Below are 12983 nucleotides of genomic sequence, written 5' to 3'. Positions count from 1 at the left end.
TATGGCTCCTAACTGCATCACAGCGTGTCAATAAACACTGCAGTCTGGTGTTGATCTTTCATGGAGAGAGTAAACACGGTAACACAACGCTTTGACGTCACCGCAGAGGCTCATACAACACAGGCGGCTGTGAAATCAGCACTCTGACGTCAGACGGACTCTGCAGAGAGAAAAGTGTTTTCTGAAAGCGTCACGCAGCCGTATCAGCGTGAGCATCTACAGACTGCAGTCTGATGCCGTGTGGGCAACAAACAACACAGACACACAGAGCTGAGCTGAGGCTGCAAGGACTGTTTTACCTAGAAAGCACTGGGCAAGCTGATTGTAGAAGTGTCTGACATAAAACATAAGTTATTGTCTGTTTACAGGATTTACTGCAGGATTTTTACTGATTTCTGCACAGAACAGACAGTTAATCCACTAAACGCTGATGCACTTTGTCGCCTTGTTCCACAGTAAAACTCAGGGTTACATGTGGTGTCAGAGGCCACATGTGAAGGTTCCCTGTGAGAGTCTTTGGCCTCCGGATCCAGTTTCCTGTCTATACCCTGTGGACCAAAGCCTCTGTCACAAAACACATTTGGATCCACTCAAGTTGAAGTGTCTGAGGAACGACGGCACGCAAACCTCAGATCAGCCTGATTTAGCTTCTGTGATCCCAGCACGGCGCCACGGATATCAACAGAAATACAACTGATGCATGAAGAGAAGAACGAGCGCTGCTTCACTCTCAGGCGATCTAAACTGTGAAATCAAATAATAAAGAAGCTCCAGCAGAGAGTCTCTGTCAAGAGTTACATAACGCTCTGGATCTTAAATATCTTTTTTTAAAAATGGCTAAAAAATGAAATACACACTTCCTCTTTACCTGTAGGCATGGATGGATTACTGGACAGGCCTGCTGGACACAGACCAATGAGCCGAAGCGGGTCAGGGGGCCCCTCAGTTTCACCTGCAAAATGTCACTGAAAGAGACACAAAAATATAACCACGAAGAAACTCAAGAAGAAGTAAAATGACACAAATGAGACTCAAATGACTCCAAAGAGACAAAAAACAACTAGAAAGATGAAAAACAGCTACAAAGAGACGAAACACAACTACAAAGAGATGAAAAACAACCGTTAAGTCACTCTGACTGACCGTGAAACTCAAAATCCCCACAAACTCGGACCGACCACAAAAAGAGGCCAAATGACACAAAGAAACTCAGAAGCTTTGGGTTCAGAAACATTTATTGTAGTTGAAACAAGTAGTTTTATCTTCCAGGACAAACATCAATGTTATGACCTACATAATGTCAACCATGTCAAACATGTTTGTACAAAATGTAATTTTAGCTTCAGCTCACTCAGAACTTTAAACTGTGGTAGGATGTTTCTCTCCAAAAATGCACTTTGGGAGTTGTAGTTTTTTATACTTTCTTTGCCTTTTTATTCACAGAGGCAGATATTCTTTAATAGCCGTTGTTCATCTTTCTACATTTCAGGTCGGGGTCTCCTCCAGCTTCACGACTCTGTGACAGTGACAGACTGACATGACAACAAACACACAGCAACACTGTGTTTCTGCTGTTTACTGTTGTGTTATAAATATACACGGCTCTGTGTGTGTGTTGCAGAATAATAATTCATCCTGTTTATTTGATTTGGAGGACGACCTACGCAGGGCTTCCACAGTTTGGCTCCACATCAGGGCTAAAACCGTCTGAGCTCTGAATCACGCTGTCTATTTTCAGCCTGCCTTCACTTCCTACCAATAAAAACAACTTGTTGCTTCAGGAGAACTGCGACGTCACGCTCTGACTGTAAACACTCCGGGCAGTATTTTTGGCGCACAAACCGGGCCTCCGTGTCACATTGTGAGTAGGTGGGTGTCAAATGGATTCTACGAGAAGATCGTGGAGCTGAGAGGAAGCGAGGAGGTGTCACCTCCGCTGGTGTCCTCGTGATCACAAGTTCACTCGCACAAATTATATTTTTACTGTAGGTTTTTAGGAAGTCACCATGAGGATGTCCAGGTGGCTCAGTGGACGGTAATCAAACATGGAGCAACAGTCCAGAAAAATATCATCGGCAAGTGAAATAAAATCCATAAACTTCAGCTGTGAGTGAAGGAATGTTAAAAGTTAATAAGCTGCAGCAGTAAGTTAAAGCTCCTCCAGTGTAAAGGTCTGTGTCCATGTGTAGTGTGATTATAGATCAGCTCTAGCTTCTATATTAATACTGTGAAAGTATCAAAGCCTCAGTCCACAGAGAAATGCACACAGCCTGTATTCAGAAACTGAGCCTTAAAACCAGCCGTCAGGACTTCTGGAACTTTGTGATGTCACAACAAAGCAGTCACCAAGCCCCGCCCACCTGGACCCACCATCCAAACCTTGCAGGATTTGGTTTCTCTGAGTGTTTTTACCTGAAATCTGCTTTATTTTTATTGGATCACTCAGAAAACAGTCAGCCAATCAGAAGAGAGGCTCAGAGCCTATGGTTATGTTAGATGTAAGTCAGTAATTTCAAATTAATCCATAATTACATATATTTAATCACACTATCATTTTAAACCCTGAAGATTCACCTGTTTCCTCATCAGCTGCTCGACCTACTACAAAATCATTCATTCATGGCGACATTTTCATGGGATTTCTCGACAGACACTCAACTCATACTTTCATATATCCACCATTTTATCTTTATTCCTGCTAGCAACCTGACTGCTAGTCTACAGAAGACAGAAGCCAGGGTTAGCTTGCTAGTTAACGCTAGCTAACATGGTTAAATAACATCAGTTGACATTTTTCTGGTGACGTCAGGTACCACTGTGATATTCTCACATGACGTTAGCCTTTTCTGCCCTTGCCCTTTCAATCATATGCTAGCATGCCTAAATCAGTTGCCTTGGAGACGTGGCCTCTTGGCAGGCACATTGGAATGATCTAATATGACTTCACTCCAAACATAGTGTGAACGAGTTCACTCAACTATTGGTAGGGACGTGTCCCTACCGTCCATATGCAAACCTACGACCTCGGCTACGACAACACTTTGTACAAGTCAGTTCAGCCCAGGTGATGGATATCTAACTTTACGGTGTGTTTAAAGATCAGCAAACTTCCAGCAGACATGTCGGTTTTGACATTTGTAGCCGAGGTGAGGTCGTGTTTGGTGGATGTTTTGCTGAATCAGCCGAGAAGAAAGGAGGTAAAATTTGATCAGAAGAGGTCACTGATCTGGAAACAAAACACCAGGTCTGAACCGTCCTCTCCCTCCCACTGCTTCCTGTTTCTGTCTCCTGCAACCTCAACAATAAACACCAATAAATCTGTTAATAGGACGATAAACAATCTCTCCATAAAGTAGGCTGTCATCTCCCTTTTTATTAGTGTGTGGGTGGGTGTTTCCCAGTAGAAAGACGGTCCAAATTAACTGCCCACATCTCTATAACGAAATGTCAAACATGGATGCCACAACAAGTGAGTCACAGGCATGAGTCACTGTTGATGTTGTTCAGGCTTCAAAAATCTCAGTTTAATGTTCGATCAGTGTTTTGTTTTACTGACCCTGCAGCTGGATCAGAGAGAGGGAAAGGCTGTCACATTACCTTCTGACCCCAAAACAGCTGAGACTCAATCCAAACTGTGATGGATAAAGACGATGTCCACGATCAGAGAAGTCAACTACGAGTCCCAGAAAGCTTTGCAGTAAGAGGCCTTCAGGTTCTGTTGTTAATGGTTTGGTGAAGTTACACTTGATTCAATTTACTTTCAGGTTTTTTGGTCGTTTCAGCAGCTCGCAGCAACAAAGCTTTCTGAATATGCTCAAACACTTGAGCTGCAGTGGCTCATGGGAACTGTAGTTTTCAGAACCGTTCCTTGTATTAAATTAAGGAAAAACAAAAAGCGAGGCTGAGTCTGTCTGAAATCTCACCCAACCTTTTTAGAGGTGGAAAATACACGTTTATTTTTATTTTTGTTTATTTTTCCTACGTTTATTTTTCTTAGTTTTTTATTTATTTATTAATTAAGTTTCATTTATTTGTCTAAATCACTGACTATTGTCTTCTTTTGAATTTTAACTGTATTTGTTTGCATCTTGACATCATTGCAAATGTGGGAATAAATTAAATGAAATCAACTTCCCTGTTCATTACTCCATGACGCCCTCAGTTCATGGGTGTATAAAGAGAGCTGGATGATAGCACTGACCATAAACATGGTCAATTATTATACTTCACTATATTATTTTATTTCCTGAAAGTTTAATGTTTGTGTGTTGCTGCAGCACAGCTTTGTTTGTTTGTTGTGTGTTTGCTATAGCGCTGCAGTGTGCAGTCTTTGGTATATTAGCCTAGCACTTCATCATGTTTGTTAGAAGTGAAACCAAATACTGCCCCGAACCAGCTTCTAAGATTGAGAATCACTGATCGACAGTCTGATAGATCAATCAGAGAATCAGCATTTTGTAGTAATCAGCCCTTTAACGGCATCAACATCAAGAGCTGTCAATGTGAGAGTGTTTTCATTCAGGGATTGTAAATTTTACTTGTCAGATTTTATGTTTTTCAAATACTGATGATTTTAAATTTCAAATTCTTTTCTTTTTTTTGTAGTCATTTTGCATCTATTGTCTTTTTACTTTTAATTTTTCATCATTGTTTTTTTTATTTATTAATTTTTTTATTTATTATTATCTTTTTTTATTTATTTTCTATTATTATCATGTTGGGTTTCCCCTTCTGTTCTTGCAGCTGAGACATTACATGTGATGGCTGTTTGAGTAATCACTGGGGGCTAAGACCACTCAAAGTTAAATATTATGTGGCATGCTGGGTATTGTAGTGCGTCTTCTTGGCGGTTATTTAGATTTAAAATGAAAGCGTTACTTCAGAGGAGGAGCGTTATGATCTTATGAATGACCGTGACAATGGTCACCGCTCCATTTTGTTACAGTTTCGATTAACCTTTGTTTTGTGCTACCGAGCGCGTCAGTGATGGCCGCGCTGACTACATATCCCACAATGCACGAGGTGTAAACTGTAAAGTGCCGTCTGGTGCGGACGTGTTTGACAGTTAATCAAAAATGGTGTAGTGCAGTCGGGAAGACTGACCGAGTGAGATCCTGACTGAAACTCTCCTCTTCACGTTCACGTCGTCATTAAGCGGTTGTGTCGTTTTTCTACGCGCGAGCCCTCACGTGTTCATTAGCAAAAAAAAACAAAAAAACACACACGAATGAATGAGCACGTGAAGGAGCAGAAAACAGACCGCTAAGTGCGGCCAATGAACGCGGTGTTAGGCTGACCGAAGACAGGCAAAAAGAGAAGAGGTACCACTCTGTCCTCATCTCGTGCGACCACAATGTTATAAAAACACCAAGATAACTCCACTTCACTTCATACTTGATGCATGCAATTTGTTTTTAATGATATAAAATTTAAAATATATATTTTTTAATTTCTAGATACTCATATATTATTCTGTTACACCGTGTATTTGAATATATTATAATAGACCCCTGGGCACCAGCATGTTAAAGGGTCCCCACCCTCCATGAGCCAGACTATTTTTAGTAATTTTGTGTCTGGTTGTTTTTAGTTTATTTTTAGTCATTTTGCATCCGTTTTTTGTTGTTGTTTTGAGTCTATTTATAGTCGTTTTTCATCTCTTTTTGGTTGTTTTTAGTCTATTTTTACTAATTTTGCATCCATTTTGGTTGTCTTGAGTCTATTTTTTACTCATTGCGTCTCTTTGTCATCATTTTACATTTGTTGTCACTAGTTCTGTTTGTGTTGATTTTATGTCTCTTCGCAGATGTTTTGTGTGTCTGTGGAGTCTTGTGTCTCTTTTACATCTCTTTGTTGTCATTTTATTGACATTACAACAAGAAATATAAACAGTAATTTCACACAGATGCTCTTTGACCCCTTGGGGCGCCTGGTCCTGCCCGCTCCATAAAACAAGGAAGATTTACACTTCATCTCATGAGCTAAGAATAAAATAGACCAGGATAAATTTCCCGGAAACAACCCAGTTTGTTTGTTTGTTTGATTGTTTGTTTATATTCGTACACATCTCTTGTGCAATCAGACTCAAGGAGATGATTGTACAACCATCCACAGGGTCTAAAATCCGACGGGGAAGAATGCCTGCGGAGTGAGTCATCATTCTCACAGACGATCTTTGGCGCTAGCGAACGAGCTACCGCTAACGAGCAACAAGCGGAGACCGGGCAGCGCGTTCCTCGCCTCGGTATGATGCCCGGTGACAGCGACATGACCTCCATCGTCCAGAGAATAGCTCGGCAGGCTCTCGTCACCTTCAGGAGCCCGCCCCGGGTCGGTGAGGACGCGGGTAAATCTTTCCTGGAGAACCAGAGCAAACTGAAGAGCCTGATGACGGAAGTACGAGCCGCGGACCTGAAGCTCGTCCCGCGGAGAGCCGACGACAGCTCGCCCGGCGTGCTCCCTGCGGTCCCGTACCACCACGGCGCGCCCCCGGTCACCTACATGCACATCTGCGAGACGGACCAGTTCAGCATGGGGGTGTTTCTGCTGAAAAGCGGCGCCTCCATCCCGCTGCACGACCACCCGGGGATGCACGGCGTGCTCAAAGTCATGTACGGCAAGGTCAGGATCAGCTGCTTCGACCGGCTGGAGCGGCCGGCCGGCGGCACGCAGGCGGCGCCTCCGCTCCCCGCGGCCCAGCTGGGCGCTCTGCGGCGCTCCGTGCTCCGCTCCACCGGGGAGTACACGGAGGAGAGCGGCCCGTGCGTGCTCTCGCCCGACCGGGACAACCTCCACCAGATCGACGCCGTGGACGGCCCGACGGCGTTCATGGACATTTTGGCCCCGCCGTACGACCCGGACGACGGCAGAGACTGTCACTACTACAGGGTCCTGACAGACGCGGAGGGTAAAGACACAGAGCAGAAGGAGCAGAAGGAGAAGGAGGTCTGGCTCATGGAGATCTCACAACCTCCGGATTTCTGGTGCGGAGGGGAGCCGTACCCGGGCCCGGAGGTCTCCCTCTGATCCACCTGACTGACCTGCATTCGCAAAATGTCTTCTTTGAGGTTTATTGCCCCTGTAGTGGCACGAGGCTTGGACACGGTTGGGTCTCTAAATCTTAGAAATTAAAGGGTCAACTCTGGGCTTTATTCATGACCGGGAATGTAACTTTGCAGAATAGGTGTACAGCACGGCGCCAGGTGACGTCACTGTCAGGTGTCGTTAAGGTGAAACACAATAACTCAAGTTTCCATTTCAGTTGGGCAAAAAATGGGAGCCTCAGGCAACATTTAACATCCTGTTTGTCCTGTGATCCCTCTGTTTGTATAGTCAGGACATTGGTGTCATTGACTCATTTCCCCTCATCACCCTGCTCTGAGCTCTGACAGCTTCTCTGTTATAGAGACACTAATTGAGAAGTTTCACATATTTGTGTCTGACTCCCAGAAAGAGAATTAAATCACATTTTCATGATGTATTTGCTCCTTAAACTTTAATTTTCTCATGTCGGCGCTGTTGTCTTATCTCATATGTCGCTGGTGAGGGCAGCGATTTCTAAAATACCCCCAGACCATGTGGGAGAAGTTTGTCGTCCAATCAGGAGCAGGAGCCATCCACCAGCTCAGACGGTCAAAATCTGAAAATCACCAAAATTGGAGATCGGAGTGACGTGAGCAGGAGGCTAAATTAAGACCCTGAAAGGTATTTTTTGCAGGAGTAATGCCAAGAAATGACAAATTGATGATGTGCAGGGGGCTAGTGCTGCGTTCGAGAGAAGTCGGGAAGTCTGAATTTGCTGCTTTGCATGTTGTTCGAAGTCATTGCCTCAAGTTTTGGAAATTTGTGCAAGATTTCTGAACCTCAACAGCATCACACAGTAAAACTTTAACTCTTAATGCACTAATTTTCAGCTTTTGATATCACATGACCTTCGGTCTGAGGGAGGGAGTTGCTGCTGGGAAATAGCTCATGGTATTTATTTAAAATGTGTACCTATACTAACAGTTGCCTTCAAAGTTATCTGACATATCAGCTATTGCACGAGGTCTGCACTGCATGAAAACACTGACACACAAAGTCTGGAGTTATAATCCACCTGCTGCAGACTCCTGACTGCACCTTGAATGCAGCATTAGAACCAAATCTGTCCTTTAAGCTGAGTTGACCCGAGCTAAGTTGCCTCTGTGGAAGTTGCCCGGGACCGAGGGGGGGAGGGGGAGGAGGGGGACTGTGTCCATGTGTTTTAATCGTCTTCCTGCTTCAGGCTTTTGTGGCGTTTGTTTGTCGGATTCAGAAACTGTGTGAATCTTCAGGTCTCTTTTGAAGACTGAGAAATATCTACAAACTGCAGGTTTTCCCGGCGCCGTGACGACGACTCTTCAAACTGTAGACGAGCTTCTTCTTGTCTGAGAAAAGTCTGATCCTCAGGATTGTGTTTGTGGTTTCAATCGCTGACTGATTGTTTGAAACGTGCACAACATTCAGCTTCTTAGCACAAACTTTGACCTTTGTCTTTTCACTCTTCGGTGCGGCTGCAGTCGGTCTTCATGAAGATGTTTCTGGGGGAATTTGAGGGTTGGCTTTCTAATAAAGTTTATATAGTGAACATTGTGATTATTTGCAGCTCAGACTGAAGTGAAACAAGCTGCTGAACAAATACTTACAAAGAAATCAGCACTTGACTGAAAAGCAGCATTGTGCTTCATGTTGGAGGTTTCTTATATGCACTACTGACAAATGATGCGTCATCTGCAACTAGCATGAAAGTAAAGCATTTATATTAGTGTGGCAGAACTGAAATACTTTCAGACACTTTCAGAAATTAAGGGGGAAAAAAAACTTCAAACTTTCCATCAGAACAGTGAATGAGAGTAAATGTGCTGTCTGTCGTATCACTGTGGGGATGTAGACTGAGCAGGTCTAAATCAGGCCTGAGTCCAGAGTCAGTAGCTGTGTCCATGTGTTTTTGCCTGTAATGAAGAGTTTCTGTTTGTTCATATAAAATGTGCTGTTTATTTTGGCCTAAATGCGCCTGATTCTTTTCGCTTCAAGATGTGACGATGAGCTGCTGTTAAAATTACAAAAAAAGAAAAAGTTCAGGGAAGCAACTTCACCTCTTTGACGTGATGTTTGAATCCAGCTGCTGCTCTGAACCTTTCTTTGTATTTCAATAAAACTTTTCATTTCCAAGCACTGCTCCAGCATCTGTAGATTGTAGTTTATCTCAAGCACAGTGACGCCTTTAAACCCAAATCTGAATCTGTGTATTTGCAGATTTTAAAACGCGTCTCAGTTTCATACGGACACATCATAAACCCTCAGGGCCTCTGTCTATCTTATGTAATTGTTTTATATTTGGATCATGTTTTCCTCCTCCTCCATGTTCACACTGAAACACTGCATCTGTTTCACATCAGAAGCCCATCAGCGGCTCAGAGGGGACTGATGATGATCCGCCTTTTGATGACGTTTGGCTTTTATTGTGAAACATCTGCAGGAAGTAATGAGTTTCATTGGCGGCTTTAGCTTGACGTCAAAAAAAATAGTTAGTCAAGGAGCGACTCAAAACATTGATTCTGTCCAGTTTCTGAAGACATCTCAAGCTAATGAATGCAACACAGAAGTTAGCATTAGCGTTAGCATGGTAACCAGTAGTTTCAGTCCAGCAGCCAGTGGTTGGCGGCATCGTGACCCATTAAAAACTAAGAAGGAAACAACAGAATGAGACGGTGAAGGTGGTCGGCCAAGTTCAGAGAAAAGAAAACCATCAGCTACCTTCACAGTCACACTGAACCTGGGGAAATCCACAGGAACGTTATTCTCTAAAAATATAATTGAATTCACTTTCAGCGGAACTAAGACGCCCAAACCTGAGAAAACAGCTGCTGCAACTGTCAGAGTAAATATACTGGAGGAGAGGGGGCAATATTTACCTCTGAAATGTAGGGAAGTATAAAGGAGCATAAAATGGAAATACTCAAGTACTTGTACCTTTAAATTATACTAACGTACAGTACTTGGAGTAAATGTACTTAATTACTTTCCACCACTGCTAATACAATTACTGAGCCTTCGGTACATAGATTTTAATATTGTTCAATTACCTGACACGCAGAGACTGTTAACATGAAATAATAAACTTTATATTGATGTCAAAACATTTCTAATCCTCCATCGTCTCACTGCTCGTGACTGAGCGCCAGAGTTTGTACCATTAGATCATATATGATGTTTTATATTGGTGACTAGCTAGTAAGCTTAAGTGTAACTTAAGGCTAAAGGTAGAAGCTAGCTAACATTAGGGCCCATCTGTAGATATTAGACACAATCTGATTCAGAAACTCAGAAGGTCAGAAAGTAAAGTTAGCTACTGCTGCTAAATCTAAATTATTAAATTTGAACATCTTATTTCAGGACAACTGTACAAACTGCATCTTCTGTTGAAGATCATGTGATAAGATCAAAAGCTCCAGAAGATAATAGACATTCATGTGAGATTGTATCATCAACTTAACATGCAGGGACTAAACTGACACAAAATAAAAAGCAGACAGTGAACTGAACAAAACATTTATTTGCATCGACAAGAAGCATCAGTCCTTCAGAATAAAAGCTTTAGTGCTCGACTTGTTTGCATAAAAATTATAAAACACAAAAACACAACTTTTATTTGTCCAGTGACTCTTTCTCTCTCTTTCTCTCCGTCTCTTTATCGCACATTCATCAGGTAGAAATGCTGGTCAGATCTTTATAAGTAGTGCAGGTCTGTGCGAACACCAATAAAAAACTCTGTCACAGATGATCAGGCCACAGTCACATGATGCGTGTGACGCTGTAGAAACTGATGAGCTCTCCATCAGGCGTGGAAACACCTTTTTAATTAATACAAAACCAGATTTTTTAAAAAAAGGCTTCATTTTGCTGCATGTATAGCCAATGAAGTTTTCACTGAGTTTCCCCACATTAGCTCCGCCCTAATTCGTGATGTCACAGCATCTCTTGGGGGCGCTCTGACATCACTTTGGCATCAAACCTCCCTCCTGTCCTTTTAATTACTCTTTAGATATTGTGTAGCAGGTGGAGTCTGCAGGGCGACATGTTAAAACAGCTGCAGTGTAAAAAACAAACCAGGAAGATTATTAATGAGATTCAGACAAAACACTGACTGTACATTTGTCTCTTATAAAACCTGCAAAACGTCTTTTATCTTGAATATAAGTCCATATCTATAATGTTTATCAGCTCTGCGGTGGAGGACAGGATGTAAAGATCCAGCTCACTGACATTAAGTCAGATTTGACAGATACTGATGGTCAAAGATCCTCAATGACATTTCCAAAACCAAAACGCTGAAGAGAAAGTCTTGTAGTTTTTCATGTGAATCTAGTGTTTTTGATCTTGAAGATTGTGAGTTTGGAGGAAAAGAAACTCAATGCACATGCGAGGGTCCAAAAATCCCCTCAGATATCAGTGTGACTTTTTCTTTTGTTTTTCTTTTTTTAGCTGCAGCTGAAACCAAACCGCCCACATCACTCAGACTCAGTCGACCTGCAGCAGCTCCGTCTCCTCTTTGCAACGAAATCCCTGAGAATCCCTAAAGTAGGCTGCAGCAGTTATTCTGAAACCCACTGTGTTTTAAAGAGAACTGGCAGCTGACTCTGAAACCAAACTCCCTTCACATTTCAGTGAATTTAAGACCCAAACATCCAGCTCTGATTGTGTGGGAAACATTTCTGTTAATAATCTGGACCTCTGACTCATGACCCAGGAACTATGTTTGAGTTACAGTGATAAATAATGACACACCATGATTTCTGCTTCTCCCTGATTTTGAACGTATGGCTTCCAAACACATTTCTTCCTCTTTTTCTGAGAACAGTAAACTACAGGATAAAGTCTGGGCTCTGCTGGCGGGAGCCCAAATACAGTTCACGTTCATACTGAGAGAGTTTACATTCAGCAGCATCGGGTGGTGCGCGCGCCGTGCAGGATTAGGACGTGGAGGACTTCTTCTCCTTCTGCCGCAGGTGGATCTTCATGTGCCTCCTCCTCTCGTCGCTCCGGGCGAACTTCCTCCCGCACTGGTCGCAGGAGAAGGGCTTCTCCCCGGTGTGCGTGCGGATGTGGGTGGTGAGGTGGTCGCTGCGGCTGAAGTTCCTCATGCAGATGCGGCACTGGAAGGGTTTGTGGCCCGTGTGGATGCGCAGGTGCCGGCTCAGCTCGTCCGACCGGGAGAACCTCCGGTCGCAGCTCTCCGCCGGGCACGGGTAGGGCCTCTGGTGCACGGGTGTCTTGCTCGGCCGGTTCGGGTACTTCCTGGGTCTCAAGATGGGCCTGAGGGGGAGGTTCTGGTGGCCGGGGAAGGCGGCGGCCATCGGACCTTCGGAGGCCGGCGAGGGCGCACCGAGCGTAAAGTTCCTGATGGTGTTGAGAGGCGTGAGAGGGGGAGGCACCCTGAGGGAGTCCAGTGGGTACGGGAGGGATTTCCTCTCCGGGAAAGCCGCCTGGATGTCTCTCTGGCAGCTCTGCTGGTAGAAGCCTCCGTACTCAGGCATGATGGAGAGCAGCGCGGCGCCGTCAGCTGTCGGTTTGGGCGCAGTGTTGTAGGACGGAGGCGGGTGGTAGGAGACGGCGCAGGTGGACGTCGCCAGGTAACCTCCTGCCGACTGGTCCTGGTACATGTCCGCGCTGCAGGAGTAGGAAGGAGCCGGGTGGGGGTGGGGGTGTGGGTGTGGGTGTGGATGTGGGTGCGCGTACATGTGGCTGATGTCCGGCTGGCCGTGCGCCATGGTGCCGTGCCCCGCGTCCGCTGCGCCTCCTCCTCCTCCTCCTCCTGCTGCGTAAATATCGGGGGATGCTGGAGGTGACCTGGACACCGGAGCCGGGCCCGGGGTGGCGATGTCAGCGCTGACCACGTTGATGACGTCCCCCGGAGCCCACGGTCCTCCTGCACCTCTGGAGTCCACCGAGAACTTGCCGGT

General features: G+C 44.5%; 2 protein-coding genes across 2 annotated transcripts; one reads left to right on the top strand and one right to left on the bottom strand.

The window, feature by feature from the left end:
* Positions 1-6170: 6170 nt before the first annotated feature.
* Positions 6171-9226, top strand: LOC111224250 (2-aminoethanethiol dioxygenase-like). The gene has a single exon (XM_022748677.1). It carries the CDS (start codon positions 6247-6249, stop codon positions 7024-7026), a length of 780 nt encoding a protein of 259 aa, XP_022604398.1. The 5' UTR covers positions 6171-6246; the 3' UTR covers positions 7027-9226.
* A 2692-nt stretch (positions 9227-11918) lies between these two features.
* Positions 11919-12983, bottom strand: LOC111224243 (early growth response protein 2b-like; the record flags this gene model as incomplete). The annotated part of the gene is made up of 1 exon (XM_022748666.1): positions 11919-12983. A coding segment is annotated over one exon (990 nt), but the record flags the coding sequence as incomplete, so codon positions are not given.

Source organism: Seriola dumerili, unplaced genomic scaffold, assembly GCF_002260705.1.
Source record: "Seriola dumerili isolate Sdu_G_001 unplaced genomic scaffold, Sdu_1.0 BDQW01000127.1, whole genome shotgun sequence".
NCBI lineage: Eukaryota > Metazoa > Chordata > Actinopteri > Carangiformes > Carangidae > Seriola > Seriola dumerili.
The sequence above is the reverse complement of the archived record's forward strand: the minus strand, read 5'-3'. Positions and strand labels throughout refer to the sequence as shown.

Excerpts from the sequence above, each read along its gene's own strand:
- LOC111224250 (XM_022748677.1), top strand. The coding sequence starts at position 6,247 with ATGATGCCCGGTGACAGCGACATGACCTCCATCGTCCAGAGAATAGCT.